Source organism: Harpegnathos saltator, unplaced genomic scaffold (genome assembly GCF_003227715.2).
Source record: "Harpegnathos saltator strain DR-91 unplaced genomic scaffold, Hsal_v8.6 scaffold434, whole genome shotgun sequence".
Lineage (NCBI taxonomy): Eukaryota > Metazoa > Arthropoda > Insecta > Hymenoptera > Formicidae > Harpegnathos > Harpegnathos saltator.
Genome location: NW_020230244.1, coordinates 620477 through 640618, shown reverse-complemented (window position 1 = coordinate 640618; position 20142 = coordinate 620477). Strand labels below are relative to the sequence as shown.

At 49.7% G+C, this 20142-nt stretch overlaps 2 protein-coding genes across 4 annotated transcripts in view; one reads left to right on the top strand and one right to left on the bottom strand.

The window, feature by feature from the left end:
- pygo (pygopus family PHD finger) overlaps positions 1-20142 on the top strand; it is a 74464-nt gene that overhangs the window by 34875 nt on the left and 19447 nt on the right.
- CSP2 (chemosensory protein 2) lies at positions 11863-20079 on the bottom strand. Of its 3 annotated transcripts, none has more exons than XM_025301616.1 (3): positions 19951-20079; positions 13112-13307; positions 11863-12510 (listed from the first exon to the last, which is right to left on the bottom strand). In XM_025301616.1, exons 2-3 carry the CDS (start codon positions 13263-13265, stop codon positions 12365-12367), a joined length of 300 nt encoding a protein of 99 aa, XP_025157401.1. In that variant the 5' UTR covers positions 13266-13307; positions 19951-20079; the 3' UTR covers positions 11863-12364. The 3 variants fall into 3 exon arrangements, with proteins under 3 accessions (XP_025157401.1, XP_011154715.1, XP_011154714.1); XM_011156413.3 differs by lacking the exon at positions 19951-20079 and adding an exon at positions 19069-19174; XM_011156412.3 differs by lacking the exon at positions 19951-20079 and adding an exon at positions 19624-19944 and having other exon boundaries at positions 11874-12510.

Sequence of the window (20142 nt, the reverse complement as noted above, 5' to 3'; positions counted from 1 at the left end):
CAAACGTCGTGTATACTACATTTATCTCTGCGCGCGACATTTTTCCTTCCGCCGTCCCTCCCCCTCTCTCGCTCTGTTCCTGAGAAAAAAAGTATAATTATCACAGCGTCGTTACGGTGTGCGCGAACTTCCGCGGTTTATCGTGTTTTCGTGCACAACTCGCTTCCCCGCAATACCACTAATAGCGATATCATCGAATAACTCCCGAGCATTACGCAACAATTTCTACATGAAATGAACATTCGCTTGAACGTGTATGCGTTGCGGATGGCTACGCTCTTAAGGTACATGCTTCTGGTCTCAGGCGAATGCCGGGCTAGTTTAATATCGCACCTTCGGTGATGCGACGTCAAGTTCCGCGAGTTAATCTCGAGATTCCCGGTGTAATTCCCTAAGTAATTTGTACGTACACCAAGTACTCAAGGTTATATCAATCCTTTCCGTAGTCGAAGTTTCGTGTGCGTGACGTCGGTAATTGGTGAAGCTATCGCTATGTCGTCGGGGCCGAATAACGCCGGGCAGAGGGTGCGAAGGCGAGCGAAGGGGGTGGAAAGTGTGCGCGATGATGATCAGGTAGTGTGCGAAAGGGTACACGTCGTATAACCCCTTTCGAAGGGGATACTAATGCATGCGGGACGACGGAGAGATACAGAGAGGGATGCAGAAAGAGAGAGAGAGAGTGAGAGAGAGGGGGGAGGGGGTGTGCACGAGAGCGAGAGCGCGTGTCGGCGCGCGTACGTCTTTCTTCAGCCCAATCTCTTTCCACTCCTCGAAGGCCCCGGTGGCTCTTCGGGTTTCCTTTCGACCCTCCTCCCCCGCCGCCCCTTTAGTCTACGACATTAATGCAAAGCGAGGACATGCGGTGGCGACGAAGACGACGACGCCGGTAGCGTTAGCGGCGACGACGACGGCAGCACGACCCGTGGACTACCCTGAGGATGCTTCTTGCAAGAATAAGAGAACAGGATCGCTGGGGATGTCCCGGGATTCTGTCCTCTATCGATCTCCCGCGTATATAGACACTAACTTGTGCCCTCCGCAAGCCGTGCTATGTATCTGCCATATATACATACACCGTCTCTCTCGGTCTCCTTCTCTCTGTCTCGTCCTCACCCTACTCTACCACTTCCTCCTCTCTCTCCTCTCTTCCTCTCTTCCTCTCTCTCACTCTCATTCACTCATTCACTTTCTCCCTCTGTCTGTCGTTCTCTCTCGATTTCTCGCTCTTTCTCACCCGCGCCGTAGCCCGCTCACCCTCCGTCTACTTCCGTCTCGCTCTCAGTTAGCGTCTATCCATCCGCGACCGCCCGTTTCTCGCTTCCTCTCAGGTCCGGCAGCGAGTTCCCGACACGCATACAGAAGCCCGAAGTTTGCGTTGGTGTTTGTGTTGCGCCACCCCCCGCTGCTACTGCCAACACCACCCCCGGCCGTTCGTCCCTGCCTCCTGTGTGTGGATAGTATGTGTCTGCAGGGAGGGTGAAAGCGCGCATAGCCGCGCTCACCGCTAAAGAATGTGTTAGATGCGCATAAGCGACGCGTCGCGTGTACACGAGGGTGGTTGGAAGACAGACAGAGAGAGAGAGAGAGAGAGAGAGAGGGGGGGAAGAGGAAGGGGTGAGTTTCGGCCCCCGTCGTCGTCGCCTTTGTGTTTATGTGTTTACCGTATTATCGAGGAGGCGCCGACCCTCCACCGCGTTTCCCTCAAAGTCCATCAAATCCCGAACGTCGTCGCACGCGGAATTTCGAGGCGAGCGCGCACGGCGACGTACGAACTGCTGCCGCCGCGCGGGGGTGTGCGAACTTGTGCTTTAGACGTATGAGGGATGTAACAGTACGACGGGCATGTACATACACGAGATATTGCTAAAGTGCTCGAGCTAATTTCAAGAGCGAGCTCCCTTCGTTTCGGTGCGCGGAGAGGAGCGGGAGAACTTCGTTCCTGAAGATTGCGCGGGCATCTTAGTAACACCCTTCATAACAGAACGGCAGTCTGGAATTTCTAGGTACCAACCCCGAGTACCAACCTCGCTGACCCCACGCGCGTTATCGCTATCGCTATCGCGAGCTATCGTTCGCTCGTCAAAAAGAAAAAAAGGCTACAAAGGAAAAAGAATGCAATAGAGGAGTAGAGCGAGGGGGGGAGGGGGCGAGGAGAACGTAAACTGGCGGAAATAAAATACAAAGAGGGAGAGAGAGAGAGAGATGTGGTATGTGCCAACGTTCTTTTCTCCGAAATCACGGCACGGTTCTTCTTACGGATATATAGCTGCCGGCTATTCTTTCTGCTCTCCTTCGATCTCTCGCGGAAACGCTCGACTAAATAAGTAGCGACGCGCTACGTATCGTATTGTTACGCTCTCGCGTCGATCTCTCGCGCGATAGCTCGACTGAGCGCGCCGACGCACGGCGCAGCAGCTTGCGTCCAGAGTTGGCAAAAAGTTATTCTCGAGCATTTTTGTCAGAAATATTTCGTCGCAAATGTGTCGTCGAAAACATGCAAGTGAATCTGTTTTCCATTAGTTATACGCGTGTAACATGCTTCCTTTTGCGCGACTTCGACGTTCTTGCCTTCCGCCAAGATTTGCCAATTTCGGCCCCGCTGCGCTGACGGAACAAAATTGGGACCGTGTCGTTCCATATGCACGTGTGTGCGCGCGCGCGCGTATTCGAGTAAGTGGTAAATCCGGCGATTTCCATATTACCCTCTCTTCCTATGTACCGACAGAAATATTCGGCCGCGCGCGGTGCGGAGCGGATAGCAGTTTTATCCTTCTTTTTCGCGTCCCTTTCGAAGTACGCGGAGCGTTCCTACGACGGTTTTGTCCTCCCGCTTTGGACTTTTTGTCGCTGTTATGCAAGCCCGCGACGCGACGCTGTTCCGTTTTGCATGCAAGGTACGCGAAACGTAATTAACAATTTGCAAATATCGCTTGCATAGGAGAAATGTGCATTTTCTGCCGCGTCGATGATGCTATCGCGAAATATAATTTACGCTTCGGCTGATACAACGTTGAGAATGTCATTTCGCGAGTCGACGCGCGTATTGTCGAGAAATAATAACAACTCGTGCGTTTTGCCGGGCAAATAGCTCGCTGTCGGTCCATCTTTCTCTTCGTGATATAAACTTCGAAGAGATACTTTTGAGTTGCTTTTATTCATCCGCTCGCATTTAACGAAGAGCATCGGCTTTCATTCGGCGATTGTAAAGGGACACGCCGTTGTTTTTCAGCCGATGAGATTTGATTACACTAAAATAATACAGGAAATAATGCATTATTATTCGAATCCCCTGTGGCGGTCAGATCTGATAATCCAGCTTCAAAAGATCATAAAAGTCTCGATAATTATCTTGCCACTCGCATTAATTGCGTAGAACATTTTAAACGTATTATAATACGTGATAATGCAGTTAATTGCAAATATCTTATTAATCCTTCCGTACAACAATGTGAGATATTCGTCGCGTTAGGCTTGCATAACACAGCACATTATTAAATCAATTATTCGACTAGTAGATCTTGCATTTTTCAATCATTGTTCATCCAAATTGATCTTGCTCGATTATGCTATGAAATAATATAGTCTATGAATAATATGTCTATGAAATAATATAGTCTATGAAATAATTGTCCAGTGTGTGACGCTTGGAGCAACGAGATTCTTTTTCATTTTTCATCGATGTATTATCCTTTCGCCATTAATCCATTAGTCCATTAATTTGAAATTGCTTTGTGTCGAAGGAAAGAACTTTAATTTTTCGTATTTTCGCCGTGTGTGCGTTTAATCTTGAAAGCAGGATATGTAAATATTTGATTACATAAATTATATAAATAGTTAAGTGGCCGTATATGAATTATATCGAGAGGAGCGATTTCGGGTAATTACATCGGAGCGGTATCGGTGGATTCAAAAATTAACTAATATTAAATAACTTCTCGACGATCCGATACCGCGCTTTCTCGCAAACTGGTTAATTTCCGATGGAATTAAATGAAACAGAAATGAAATCAAATGTAGAACATCACGCTCGTTAGCTGGGAGAATTATTCGCGTGTGAACACGAATCTGGATCACACAGCTCGGCTTTCTTTCCAACGGGAAATGGTTCGGTATTTACAAAATGCGTATAATTATATATCGAGATATCAGCGCTATAATTAGTATGTTGCGACAATAGGCGCTCTTCGATCGCGACGCGGCAAAATCTCATTAAACAATGCGCCTTGCACGAGCTATATAGCTGCGTACAGATGTTCTCTCTCTCTCTCTCTCTCTCTCTTTTTCCTGTCTTTTTTTCACTTTTCCGTCTTTTTACTATCGATTCGTTCCATTGTGTACCTACAAAGCCACCTTTCTGTTTACTGCATTATTTAGAAGTATGACCCACTTCCTGAAGTCCATTAAATCCCGGCTAGTGCTGTCGGGAACTCGAACTACGGATATCCCTCTCTGAGAAACTGGCTTAAACGATAGTCACGTAGAAAGTACTACCGCACAGAAGTTGCTCCGCGGGTACATTGCTTAACATCGAACAAAGAAATCGAAAAGCCTTACGAGATTGGCGCGTTTCCGGCTGCTTTTAAAGTACGGATCAAGTATCTCGTGTCTTCGTATTATCCTTTGCTTTTGATCCTTGCTTCACGCACGTGCACACACATACACCCATACATATGTGCGCATTCTTACATGCGATTTAACTCGAGAACAAACGATGATTATAAGTTAAGCGTGCTGATCGTGGCAGATTTCGAATTACAGTCGAATTATAGTCGTCGCGTATAAAAGCAATCAAAGTTTCTCGCGCAGCGACGATTTAACGACGACTAATCGCAATTTTTCCGTCTGTCCGTCCGTCCGTTGTTTGGTACTGTTCACCGACGAGAAGAGCTCACACGCGCGCATACCGAAACGTCTGTACGTTCGGTTACTGCGCGTAATTAAATCCCGCTGTGTCACTAAAATTGTGTTCTACATACGTGCGAGCGCATTCGCACGGTCACTTCTTCGCAATTTTTAATTAATGCACGTTTGATTTAGCGCGTACGCGCGAATTCGCCGGGCGAATAAAAACATGGCCACAGAAAATGCAGCTTTTTCGCCGGGAATCGAGATGAGAACACGCGGATTGTCCGCTTTGGCTCACCAGAGTCGACACGCACATCATAATCACGCGGTCCACCTGGAAAGAACGCACGCAATGCGCGCGCTTTACTCGCGTACGCATTTCCGCTTTCGCATTTGCCTGTTTTTCAGCCGCGTTGAAATCCTATATTAAATTTTACTCTCTTCTTCTCTTTTACTCTACTTCTCTCTCTCTCTCTCTCTCTCCCTCTCTCTCTCTCTCTCTCTCTCTCTCTCTCTCTCTCTCTCTCTCCCTCTCGCTCGCTCGCTTCCTGGTGCAACGCGGGCTTTTAATTTCTGTATCCGCTGCTTTTGCAACATTACCATTAATCATACTCTTTATTTTTTACGACGAGCGTCCTCAACTTAATACGAGCGGATAAACTCGCGGTACCATTAACGGCAGTTCGCCACATGAAAGCGCGCATCTGCAAAAGGGGTTGACGATAGGCCGGAACAACGTAACCGGGGAGTGGAGGCTTTCTCCGTTGACGCGACGATTTGTACGAGCAACAGGCAACTTTCATTAAGCCTTTTCGAGCCAGGATTCCATTCTCCTCCCCTCTCTCTCTCTCTCTCTCTCTCTCGTTTCTTTTTTTCTTTTTGTCTCTCCGTCATCCTTCGTTCCGTTCGCTCTTGCGCCTCTCTCCGTCATCACGTGTCGGCATGGGCCACGTAAATGTCCTGCATGCAGGTCGGTGTGTAGCGCGCGCGCGCGCGATGTATGCGAGGTAGGAATGCATCGTGCGTGCGTTTGTTGAGCAAGCGAGACAGAGACAGACAGATGGGCGGACGGACACAGAGGGTGAGACAGAGAGAGAGAGAGAGAGAGAGAGAGAGAGAGAGAGAGAGAGAGAGAGAGAGAGAGAGAGAGAGAGAGAGAGAGAGAAGGTGAGGGTGAAGGTGAGAGGGTAAGCGAGAGGGTGGAGGCTCAGGTCATTCACGAGTCGCGCGCGCGTTCTCGCATTCAGGCATTGTGTAACGCCAAGAATTGCCGGCGGCATATTGGATGCGCGACTAGCGGGGATGCCTCTCGTGTGTTTAAGCGCCGTTAGCGTCGCGTACTGTAATCCCGTTTCGCGTTTTCGCATCGACCCTGGCGCGCCCGCTCACCCTTGCAAACGTATAATTAAAGCGACGAGCAAAGGGTGCCTCTCGTGCACCACGCGCTGTCCCATGGCGGCCGCAGCTGAGCCGACAGTCGATCTCGCGCCTCTTTAACGCGACGGTCTTGGATGCACGACATGAGAAAGAGGAGGGGGAGGAGTCGAGCGAAATTTCACAGAGAAACAAAGAGAACTCGCTCCTGGAGGTAATAGCGCTTGCCTCAAGAACGCGAAGCGCCGTCAGCTACGCGCGATTAGTAATTGATATTAATAACTAACGAGCGCTCATCCGCTTAACGAACGGGAGAGCATTCGGGGAAGGCATTCCAGGACGGAAGACACGAGATACGAGGAATTCACTCGCGTGAGAGATACGAATGTGATAAAGATTTAACGAGACGTGCGCCACGGCGTAATCGAACGGTGCTTTCGCGATAACGGAAACGGCCGAGACACGACAGTCTCGCAGTCTCGCAGAAGGATGTCGACGGGGAGAAATAAGCGGGACAAACAGTCGATGTTTTACGAACGATTCCTTCGGGGGTGGACGGCGATCTTTGCCTCGCGGGAGCCGCCTTAAAATATTAATCACCGCACTTGAACGGCGTTCGCAAGCGGAACTCGACTGCCGCCGCCGCGCGGCGCGACGGCGGCGGCGGCTGCTGCTGCAAAAATGCGAAGTTCGAGCGGCGAACCAAAGAAATCACTCTCGCCCGTCCTCCGCCGCTCGACGAAGTCTCTTTCTCGTTGAAAACTTTCGGTCGGAAGTTTTTTCCCACCCCCGGCTCGCCAGACCCTCTCAGCACTTTGCGCGTAGCTCGTTGGTATGTGTATGTGTGTGTGTGTGTGTGTGTGTGTGTGTGTGTGTGTGTGTGTATATATATATATATATATATATATTTAAAGAGAGGAGCGGAGAGAGTGAACGGGCCTTTTTATCTGTTTTCCATCGGGCAAAACGAGTTGCCTTTTGTACGACGGTCGATAAAGGGAGGAAATGATGATCCCCCAGGATGAGCCGCGCCAGGGGAACTTTCAGGCGACGTTGAAGACTGGTCGTTTTAACGACGTCGTGGATTTGCGGTTGCAACGGCGGCGGTGCCGGCAGTGGTAGCGGTAGCGGTGGCGGTGGCGGCGGCGGCGGCGGCGGCGGCGGCGGCGGCGGCGCGAACCGGGGGCGGGCGGAAGGGTGGTATGGTCGTTTTACCACGCTCGTATAACGAATTATAAGGCGGAGGTCGCGATCGAACGACCACGGGAATCTGCCCGACACCGGAATAATCTTACGGCTATATAACACCGGTTTCCCGAAGCCGTGATACCGTCGTTTCGGAAAATCGCTTGTGCGGCAACGCGTATCGCACGGGTGCCGCATTACCCTTAACTCGCTGTGCGCGACGGCGGAAATGAGGCAAGGTACGGCCAAGTGCCGCGTTACTTCCACGTACGTGTATGAGCGTCGCAGTGAGTGTGAGTGGGTGACGAGTGGGCTGATCGTTAATTAATTGACAGCCCCGTGCAAACATGCTCCAAGATCCTTGTTATCCGTCGCGTCGGTCGTTCGCATTTCCTCATGCTTCGCGGAAAATATTAATACGTGCGTCGCCGTCACATCGTCATCGACCTATTTTCTTAAAATGTTCGATGAAAAAAAGTGGGGATACGCTTTGGACCGAATTTACATCCTGTCGGATTCGCTCTCTTAACGAATTCCGATATTCACTACTTCTCCAACTTAATTCTAATTACGGATGCGGGTATTGTTAGAGGTCATTTATCGTAATTAAAAGTAATTAAAGCACACCGGATGCGTCCGAGACGGCGAGGTCGCATCGGTGCGTCGAAAGAGAAGGGGAAGGGGGGGGAAGAAAGAGGGAAAGAGAGAGAGAGAGAGAAAGAGAGAAAGAGAAACAGAGAGAGAAATTTTTATTCCCCGGCTTTTCTCGGCTCTTACTCCCTCGGCGGAGAGTCAAGGATTTTAAACTCGACAGGGTGTAAATAAAGTTCGATAGCGGATGAGCAATGAAATTGTAGACGATGAGTGCGCAAATACATAAAAGGCACACATACGTACGATATCATCCGCGTGATATACACGAGATGCGCAAACACACCGTCTCCTCGTTTCTTCGACGGAATTCAATATTTGTCCCTCCCGATGAAAGTGTATTATCGCGTATCAATCAAGAAGAACAAATGTTTGCCGAGAGGTGGAAGCCTCCACTTCGACTGGTCGACTGGCTGGGACGACGACGGGGACAGCGACGACACTTCGTTCTGCGCTTCGGGAGTCACAATCGGCGACGGCGGCGGGGAATTAATTATCCGGCGAGGAATTAAATAGCCGTTGGATCGAAATTTTGATCCGCGCGACCACGCGCGGAGATGAGCGTGTGATATGGAAACACTCGGGGCCCGTTCTTTCGGCGGTCGTCGACACGCGGTCGATTAATCACTGCGCGCAGTTCGTGTTACATCTTGCGAAACGTGTCGTTTAAATTGCATCGTGTTGCACTGGTGCAAAATGCAAGCGTTACGTGAGTCGAATTTTCCCGTCGGGCTCTCTATACAGGATGTTACGGGAACACTCGGGTAAGCTGCCCGAGCGTATTCCGCGATCAGCTCGCGCGAGCCAAAGTTTCTCCCTAGCGGAAATTCCGTCGGACGTCGCTCCCCTTTTTCCGCGATTCTCCGATTCCCGCGACTAAGTACAGTCGACGATTAAGTTTCCACGGAGAATCACGTTGAAGTACAGTTTTCAGTACGGAATTAATGAGGGAACAAGATTTAGCTGGAGTTGCATTTGCTTTGTAAAATTGATCCGACCCGCGGCAATATCTCTCATTTTTTCCCCCCTTTTCCTTCCTCCTCACTTTCTCCCTCTCTTTAATAACTCGGCGAATGTACGATATTTTGCGCGTACGTACGTACGTACGCGCAAAATTCGATCGGAGGGCGCGCCCTCCGCGCAGAATTCGCACTTTGGGAACGTACTGTACACGCGAACCTCGTGTGTCGAAATTGTCAGCGCCATGCTTCGCCAGTTTCTACGCAGACTTCAATTTTGAATTTTTCGAGGATAGACGGAGTGGCAAATCGGATTTCCCGAATTGTCGGGATCTTCGCTTTTCCCGTGGAAACATCATCGGAAACCGGTTCGGAATGGGCTGGGTACACGTGGTCGATAAATAGTCAGACGAGGACGTGCGAGTGTCGTTGAAAGATTCGCAACTCGCGAGGTGATGCGATAGATTTGTCTGCCGTTGTTACAGTCGCCTCGGGACAACGTGCACTTTCGTGCATCGCGCTCGCGCCTCTTCGTCTGCCGTTCTCGTCATGATTTCTGCAGCGATCGAGACACGTGTTTTAGTTGCGCCGATAAAAATCCAAGGGAACTCGCCTTGAGGAAAAATGGCCGCGCGTCGTCGATGAAAAAAAAAAATATCGGCAGCCCCGAGGGAATATTCGCGCTTGCCGTAAGACAACGTTTTTCGGCCAACGGTCCGGTAATGGTACGTTCGCGTCTACTGTGCGCTCCGCGAACCTTCCGATTCCGTGTCGTGAAAATAACGTGACACTTTATGATTACAACGTCAGATGCTCGAATCGGACGCGTCCGTCACTGTCTCGTTCACGCGGGCCCGGTAATATCTGCAATTTTAATTCGCGCGCGCGCGTACACGCGCAGCTGTTCCGCGCGCGACAATGCGACTATGCGCGCTCTCGCGCGGTGCCTAAAAACAGATCGATTTTTGCGTCGAGCCGACCACCGCATCACGTGCTATCACTTTAGGCGGTAACTAGCTGCCGGCCAATTGCCGCGCGCTCCTCTATTCGGACGTTATTGCAGCGAGTTAAGCGTGTGTCAACTGACGGCTGAAAAGTTTCCTCAAACAGCTCCCCGGCTGTGAGGGAGCAAATATTGGGACACGTCTTTTCGTACGCAATGCGACGATATCGTTGCAGCACTACTCGCGCACTTTTATCAGTGTTTACGAAGTTTAATTACTAACCTGTTCTCGCGCAGCGCACAGATATACAGGGCAAACTTAAATTAGCATGCATACGAGGGCTTTGACACCGAGGCACAGTAGAATTAATATTCACAGCAAGGGCAGTGAAATCCGAATCAGGGCGCAATCACGGCGACTGAATAGTGCCGCGAGATATAGTGTTAATTATGTGCGAAATAAATTAGCAACTTGTTGATCGTCATTAATACTCGATAAAGCTGGTCAAACATTCGCCGACCCTCTTGCGAGTACCCCGGATACTACTTATAAGCCTCGAATAATGGCGCGTGTAACGCCGCTCGTTCTCACGGATCACGTGCAGATTTAATGTCAATAACCCTAATCGGCATTATATACATCGCGCATGCGAGTCACGTTTTAATGTAGAACGCGTAACGAGCGCGCGCGCGCGCGTATTTATGCGTGTGAGTTGTAACCTGTGGCGTGTTGTTACAGTCGATGCGGCTGTGGCTAGAGAGCCAAAGTTCGAAACGTCGCGGAGCGACGAGAAACGATGGGGAAGTCACGATGGGACGAACGACGCGCGAACGTTATTTTGATGGAAACGTGCGAGCGTTATTTGGGGATGGAAACTCTCGCGACGTATGTTCTGATATTGAAATCTCGCAGTTCAAAGATAATTGTGCGCGCGGTGAACCGAGATATTTCTACGGCAGCTCTCTCTGTCTTCTTCATTTTCTCTCAGAGATTGCAAAAGTGGCAGTAGCAAGAGTAGTTAACCGAAAGGAGGGGGGATAGACCCTAAAAGGTTATTTAGACTTACATCGATCCATTATAACTGTTATTTCTACTATTTATCTAAGGTCAAATCCGTAGCATTAGCCTTTTGTCAGAAGCCAGCTTTAGTAAGGTACTTGACCTTATTTGAGTTAAATCTTTAGGGACATTCGTTCCCAGAATTATACCTCTTTTACAAGCCAGAGTCAGAGAGAGAGAGAGAGAGAGAGCAGCGTATAACATGTTCACTGTCTTCCTTACCTTGCCCTTGCTGACACATTCGCTGTTCTTTTCTATTATTTTCATATTAAGCTTCCAAGATAATATGTTCTGTCAAGAGTCTAATGGAGATTTACAATGTTTCATTCAAAGCTTTTTATACAGTCGACTCTTTGACAAGTTCGGTTCGCGCGATGAAACGCTTTATCGATGGTAACATCGATTTTCCGTCGCGAAATAATTCAGCTGCGATATATAATGCAGTCGGCCTGAGATTGGAATTTAGGCGAGAAACACCGGCAAAAATATAAGATACGGGCTTATTACTTTTTGCGTACTATTCTTTTTCTTCCTCTCTTTCTCTTTCCCCTTCTTCTTCTCTCTCTCTCTCTCTCTCTCTCTCTCTCTCTCTCTCTCTGTCTGTCTTTCTTTTTCACTCTGCTCTCGTTTGCAACATCGCGCTCATATGACGGCACCGTTTTCTACCCCATGATTCGTTCATATTATCTCTGCGAGATTTTTCACGGACTTATCTCGGCGAGGAAACTCATATTCCTCTAATAATCTATTATATTTATTAATAGGGAAACGCACACACACATAAGTATACTCACATATAATCGTCGCGAAGTAAGCCGATGACAATGAAGAATTATAGCAAAGTTATAGCGAGTCAGTGCTAATTATATAGAACGAGCGTTAGCGTTATATAGCCGGTCCCTTATTATAGGCGAGTCGTTAATCATTTGCCCGAATGTTTATAAAATCTATTTACAGTAGGGGAAATTATTTTGGGGGATGACGTTACTTTGACGCGATACGAGAATAAAATGTTTATTAAAGTAATAGAATATATTTTTTCAACAGATGTATAATTCAACGCTATGCGACGTGAGAGAGCGGCATCGATAATTTGATGCTACGCGCCAAAAGGACAGATTTCCACGATTTGTACGCGACGTGTGTGCATGCGACACAATTTAAATATCCGTCTCCTTGGGCTGCGCCACGCCCCTCCGTGCGGTCGTTAACGATAATATCGAGTGAACGAGTGTGATCGGTGTTATACGCTCGTAGATGACATCCATTATGTGTGTCCTCGTATTCTGTTACTACACTTTGTACATCCAGCCCCGTCGTGGTCGGTTCGCTTATATCACATCTCGCTTACGGAACTCCGGCGTATTGTTGCACTATCCTGTTCCACTCCTTCGGGAAGGATCGCTGAATGTGAGAAAGGACCTTCTTGATCTGACGTGTCTCCTCGTTGCTGCATTGCGGGCAGGAGCCTCTCAGAACCAGCGGCGCTAAACCTGGATAAAATAACGACGTGGAATATTCGGCTGCTATTTTCGGAGCCCGGTTTTACGCGGTGTGTGTAAAGTTCGCGCACGACTCTCCTCGAAACTCAGGTATAATACTACCGCGGTCATATAATGATACGCTCGACATTTAACGTTCCCGCGAATATATTCGCGGGGTAACCTTCGTAACCTCCGTGAGCCGACGTTGATTCTTCATAGGGCAGTAGCGCGCGATAAGAAGATAAAAAAGAAGACCGATCGACGGAGGAAAACGATTGAGCTCCTAGGATATCGACTCCAACGGCGGGCAATAATTACTCTTCGGATATTGATTCGCGGATATTAATTCGCAAGAACGTCAAGAGAGCAGCGCCCTATTTTCCGACCCCCGCCGCCCGGTTGCTTCACCGCCGCCGCGTTGCGGTTCGACTCGACGGTGCTAAAGAGAGAAAAAAAAGGAAAACACACAAAAATCGATCGACTTTCGACGCGAGTTCGTTGACTCGCCCGGCAAAGAGGATTAGAATCTTATTTTAAGTCTCGCTCGTGGGATAAATCGCGGCGAGAGAGCAGGTGATCGATTCGCGGCGGTTGGATCCGGAGGGCGTACTTTTCAGACGACGCCCGACCGGGTCGCACGGCGCCTCTCCCAGGGCGCACTTGAGCTGTCTGGCCAAGTAACGCTTGTCGCTCAGGGCCATGTTCAGTTGTTCGTCGGAGACGCGCGATCTGCCGGTTTGTTCCACGTCGGGCTCGGCCGGCATGGCCGCGGCGAGCAGGGCGCAGCCTAGGACGAGATACAGGACCTGCAACACAATTGTACGCGTGTATGCAAATGCGCGGACTGTAATAATAGCCGGCTGCACCGGCGATTATTAGCGCGCGCGCGCGCGCGCCGTTGCAGCAGCGAATTGCGCTTTTCCCGGCGAGCTCACGCCCTCGCTCGCGCTCGCGCGATGAGAGAATGGTCATGACGGTGCTCCCTCCTTGGACCTTGTTGTTCCATCGCATTCGTTTTCGTAAGAGCGGGAGCAACGGCGGGAGGGCGCATATAAGGAAAGCCCGAGAGGACTGAGGGGGAGAGCGACTGATGAGGTCTTTTTACGCGAGCTCGGCGAACTGCGCGCGCACGGACAGCGCGTGCTAAACTTATTAATTACGAAAGCCGCTGCGATACACAGCGTCGACGACGCTGCTTAACGTGATTATACCATCTGCAAGTATTACGGTAAATGGGTTCCCCGTGCGGTCACGGAAACGACATCCTCGTCGTTGTCGTCGTCGTCGTCGTCGTCGTCGTCGCTGTCGCTGTTACATGTATCTACACGCGTGTGCGCATGTAGATAGACACTGCATCAGGTGAAATTAGCTGCGCGGCCACCCGACAATAAGGGCGGAAGCACGTCTGTCATGCGGTAACGAAAGCGGATAAGGAAGGACTGGCCTGCGGGCGGCCCGGCTAGGCACGCCAAAGCTAACATAGCTAAACAAGCAGCAACCACGCAGTGCTATACTACGACGGCGGTATGCGAGTAGCTCCAATCTCTGTTTGCTAGCCCGCTTCCTTCGCCGCTCTCGCCCGAGTCCTCTACCTCCCCCGCCCCTCCGCGATCCCTTTCCTGCCCCACGCGCCCGCCGCCCTTCTCCGCGACACGCCGGTACATCTCGTTGCACCGTCGCATACATCGTCGTCGTCATCGCTGTCGCCGTGGCTTAACTAAGGTCGCCGCTTTTAAATTACCTCCATCGTCTCGTCGCCCCGTGCGACCCACCCGCGCCACCACCGGTTCGCCGCCTCCGACTCTCTCTCTCTCTCTCTCTCTCTCTCTCTCTCTCTGTCTTTCTCGCGCGCGCACGCAGTTTCCTCTTTTTAATAAGCTCGCACGTGCGCCCGGACCGCCTCTAATTTGGCAAGTGAATTTTCTCCTCGCCGCACTTTTCCGACCGTGGAACGCGCGTGTCGTTCTATGCCGATAAGCGATAAAGCGTCCGCCTTATCAGACCGGATTCTTGCGTCTCGGAAAATTAACGAGCGCTAATTGCCATTATATTTTGCGAAGTGCCATTATATTTTGATGGCGAATTATCTCGCCCGATGAGTGACTACTACCAGTAGGTGGACTGTACGTTTCGACTCGTGTCCGCTGGTCTGATCGAGTTCAGCGGCGAGATCGAGAGAATTTAGATACTTGACACGCGAGCGGTCATAACGCGCGCCCATTATATGAGCATTATATGAGCGTTATTATGATCGCCGAGTGTCGAGGGTCGAGTGTTAATCATGAAATTGTTGACACATCGGATACCCCGCACCAGGTGGTGCACAGACTTTTTTTTTTTTGAAAAAGGATATATATTGTGATATCTTCCTCTAGCTGTTTCAAACAGTTTTATATCGCGAACGAAATACACATCCGCCCGATGGTACCGCCGGCCGGCTGGTTCGTGATAGTTTTCATGCCTCCGAAGAGAGATCTGGGTCAATTGGCTCTTTGAATTTGCGCCAATCAAAAAAATATAGTGCGTGCGTAAGCCCTCGCTCGCGCTCGCCGTGTCGCTCTGCGTAAGTGATGACGACCACGACGAGGATAACGACGACTACGCGACGACTAGGCGACGACTACGACGGCGACGTTAATCGAACGCTTTTAATGGAAACGCGTTGATTACCGGACGCGATAGCTTTTCCATGTAGGAACGTATTTCTAGATTATCACGAGGTCGTAATACACCCGAGTCTCTCGAGGCAATCGAAATACCTTCGCGCGCTGTTTATTGGATTCCTTTGACATCCTTTGTGATATCTATTCGTGCCCCGATCGACGTCCTCGTCGTCGCCCTCTTTTGCATATCGTCTCGCGACTAAACCCGTTTGGAGCTGAAACCGCTCGCACCGCAATCGGGAACGTATGTATGATTCACCCGTCGCGCCGCTTACACCGCGCCTCTGTTCTTTCTTTTTCTCCTCGGTTTTTTCTTCCAGCACGCGCGTGGGATAATTTGAATTTTAATCTCGCCACCCTTTCACTGCTTTCTCCGGCCTGGATTTCGTTGTAACCTCTCAGCCGCATATTCGTTCGACCATCTTTCTCGCGTTCGTCAGACTCCCACGTCTACACACGTAGCCGACTTTATGGCGATTCTTTATGCTCGATGCCGTTTTTATAACAGCAATGGCTATTGCGGGATTAATGCGCGCGTGACATTCACGAATAATAGATTTCTCATTATTGGCCTCACAGAGAAGACGCTGGCATTTCCACCGAACAATTTAAATAAAGAGATTCATTTTTAATTATGACCAGTCTCGACGTGTTCTTTTTATAGCACACACATATATGCATATGAATAAAACATTAAAGATGGATCATTCGTAGAAATTAACTCGAGAGCTTGCCGTCCTGACGATGTATAAAATAACGCGGCGCGCGCATTAACAAGGAGAGCTCGCGACCCAAATGCAGTTTAATCACGACCGTAATTACGCCCCGCGTCTCAAACCGCTCGCGCGCCGCCGCTTAGTTCGCGCCGCGCGGCGGTACGTCTGATTTCCCGGCGGAGGCCCAGCATCTCGAATTTCGACTTTTGTGGCAGAATCCTAATAATCGCGACGGCTCCGTAAATCACGGCGAGCCGCGCTTAGACGCGCATATACGCGGCCGGGAGTGATTTGTGGATTCGATGCGGGCACGGGCCGCGCAAAACCGCTTACTTCCGCGCGGACCGCTGTGAATTATAAGAATTATTGCCCGTCCTGAATGGCAAATTGGCGGCGATATAGATTTTATCGTCGGCACGTCGCTCCCGCGATAGCCGCTTCGCACCGCCGCTTATATAATGCGCCGGAATGTTTGGAGTTGCGAGTAACGAGTGCATCGCATCGCGCCTACGCGTGTATACACACACACACGCACACATATATATGTGCGCAGCCTCTCTCTGTGTCTGTCTCTCTCTCTCTCTCTCTCTCTCTCTCTCTCTCTCTCTCTCTCTCTCTCTCTCTCTCTCTCTCTCTCTCTCTCTCTCTATTTATCTCTTTCCCGTTTATACATATCCGATCCGCATACGGGCCGTTAATTACGCTTCGTATTCAATGCGACCGATAATGCGCTGTAAGCATACGACGTGCCGCGAAACCGCAGTATTAGTATAGTATTAATTACGTTCATTGCCGCCCGTATGCAACAATAATTACGCGCAGTTATCGGCTTGTGTGCTCGCGAGCGTGCTCACGCACGTCGCACTTTCTCTCCGGCTTCGACTCGGTGATTTATTCGCATCCCGCCGCGTCGCGTCGCGTCGCGTCGTATCGTCACGTCTGCGCGCTGCATTTGCGGCTATAAAATTAATCTGTAGTTACCGTTCCGGGGGCTCTGTCGGTGAGTGGTAACCGAGATATATCTCGCGGAATACCGTCCTGTAAGTTACGTACGCCCGATATCGGTGTGGCGTTCGATAAATAATAATTTAACGCCACTGCCGCCGACGCCGCTGCTGCCTCGCCGCCCCCCCCCTTCCTGCCGCCGATGCGGTATTATTGCAGTCGTATTAATTTATGGTTATCAAACTAATTTACAGTTGCTTAACGATAATCGAGATATATTAGCAGGGTCGTCGCACCGGCCAGACGTGTCTTCGTATTTTGATACGTTATGGCGTTATCGATGAATAACACCTCCGATAAACGACATCCCGTTCCATGAATACAAATTCGCGCGGAGCTCGATCAAATTATCACAATGAAATTAACAGCAAATCGTTGATCGACGATTATCGAGCGAACTCGATTATCGAGACTCGCGACTCGGAATATTTATATTGCGCTGTTCTCATAAAACTGTCGGATTCGCGATATGAAACGCAACGGCTATAAAATATTTTAATAACGCCGAATATACATTTTTTATATTCCGCTTTTATATTTACTTACTATATTTTATTTCGCTGAAGATGATGTTTCTAAACTTAATTTTTCTTAAATTGAATTTCGTACCTTTCGAATTCAAATAATTTTCGTAGCATCGACAGCTCGAGTTTATCTTCATCGCCGCTCGTGCGAACGCAAACTTTGCGACATTGCGAGATCGTTCGACAACCTTCGCGATTGTTATTCCGCTCGGGCGACGTTTCCACACCTTTTGCATAAGTGTACGATTGCGATACGTATGAATTATAATGTTATCGCATTGCCGATAAGTCCGTGTTTCAATCGCGATGTGTGTGCGCGTGCGATCGCGCGATCGCTCTACGTGCGGAAATTCGATAATTCGATTTTATCACCGGAAAATTCGCGTTCCGCGTTCATAATATTTTATACCTGGCTCCAAGCCGAGCTTCTCGCCGGAGCGAGTGCGTCTCGGTATTACGTAATGTTCTTACGTGATGCGACGGTCGTACTCGCGACAATGAAGGTGACCTGGCTCGAATCGCGCGTTTTATCTCGAGATGATAAAATTTTTGGCAATTTCTCGCGTATCAGAGAAATCTTTCGCGAACGATGCCACGGAACGATTTTCTATCTTGCTTACAACGAAGTAAATGTTGAACGCGCGTTTATTCCAAACTCGTTATATTCTTTGTAGGTCGTCTGCGGTCTCAACGACGGATACGTCCAATTGCGAAGCGCTTTAATTTAATTCTGATATAACTGCTACTTTGTTACGTATCGGATCCGATCCAATAAGAATACTTAATGACGGATACGTGCGTTTCGTTAACGGCACCAAGATCTCGAGGTTTTTTCATTGTCTGATGCATGTCAGACTATTTTTGCATTACACACACACACACACACGTAAATTCGCGCGGCGCGAGTAACTGTTACGTTCTATAAACGGATGCAATTTCGGAGTATATCACTTTCGAGCGAACTCTGCGATGTTTTCTCGCCGCAAGGCGCAATTATTTTGCATCACACGAGCGTTTAGCCGGTGCAAAAGCGTGCAACAACGAAACGTTATTGGCGTAATCTAATAGCGCATTAATCTGATCCTTCACGAGCACGCGCGAAACAATGTTTATAATTCCAAACTCAGCAATGCAGCGTGTAAATTATATCTTTATTGGCTTCCAATATTTGCTTCGTGCACGCGCGGAGGAACGTTTGAATGTGTGAGTGAATGAGTGAGCGAGCAAGCGAGCGAGCGAGCGGGTAGCCGAGAGCTAAACGCAAGTTTCAAAAATTAATTATTCTCGGGACACGCACGCGCGCAACTGTGAGGTCCGCGCGCAATTAAATAAATTACGGTTAAAATCATAGCAGCGAGTTGCACTCGCGACACGCGGCTTTTTCTTTGTCCCGTCACCGGATCGTTTCCCGCGAAGTTAAACAGCGCATATTTAGCTGCGCTCGCAACATAATTCCCCCGCTTATCTCTATGGCGGATTATCGAACGTGAGCGCGAACAGAGGAGCATCGCCGTGAGAAACCGCGCCATTTTCGACGCAACTCCGCAGCAACCGGTGAATGCACAATTATGCAAAATGACGCGTATCCCGACGCGAATTTGTTCGTCCGTAGCCGGGCGGTCCCTCGATAAAAATAAATCGTACGGAAATAAATCATACGACAGAAAAAGAGTCCTTCTCCTTTCCCCGCGTGTTCTTCAAACGTTCTGTTAGTGCACGGATCTACGACGTGGGGCGGCTTCGCCGAGGCAGGGTCACAGGTGACTCGCGCTGCGCCCGCCTCCACCTTAAACGCCCCGATGAACAATCTTCCCGGAGCGGATCGCAGCGGGTTACTATCGCGGCGGGAATTTTGCCGGCATACCGAAACAACCGCGATCCTAAACGTTGGCTTCTCTCTCTCTCTCTCTCTCTCTCTCGCTCTCGCTCTCGCTCTCGCTCTCGCTCTCGCTCTCGCTCTCGCTCGTGCGCGCAGGCCTCCCTCAAGGGTGCTTTCCCACCTTCCTCCCCAAGAACTTTAAATCACCGACCGCGTGTGTGTATATATATACACACACACATATATATACATATATACATATACATATACATATATATACATACATACGTACATATATATATACATGCACAGACACAAAGATATATACATGGATACAGGCAGAGATGCGTAGCGCGTGAGAGTGCATCAACCTGTTGCGCACGTTCGTCACTCACCTTGATTGCCAGAGTCATACTGAAACCCTGGGCTGCTCGGGTCGCCGTTCAAGATCGCGTCGTTTGATCTCGGAGTCCGTGAGGGCAGGCAGGCAGGCAGAGCGGGAGAGAGAGAGAGAGAGAGAGAGAGAGAGAGAGAGAGAGAGAGAACGAGCGAGAGAGAGAGAGAGAGAGAGAGAGAGGTGTATCGATCGAGGCTTTCGCGAGAGGACAACGCGCGGTGCAAACTGCAACGGCAACAGCAGCGATGTCCTGATGTACGAAGAGTCTCGAGTGCGCTTCTGCCGATCGACTCCGGTACTCTCACTACGGGTACGCGCGACTCACTGTGCCCAGCTGAGAGAGAGACGCGTGCCCGTTGTGGCCTCTCCTTTCCTTTCCTTTCCTTTCCTTCTCTCACGATATGCTTCAAAGTGTGCGTGACGTGTACGACACGGCGTAATATATAGCAGTGGCCGCGCGAGAGGCGCCTCTTCCTCCGGATGTCGATGACGGTATTCGGAGAGAGGGGAAAATTGT

Coding starts and splice junctions, on each gene's coding strand:
- CSP2 (XM_011156412.3), bottom strand. Junction 12,511..13,111: donor GGTCGGGCGTCGTCTGAAAA/GTACGCCCTCCG, acceptor TATTTTATCCAG/GTTTAGCGCCGCTGGTTCTG.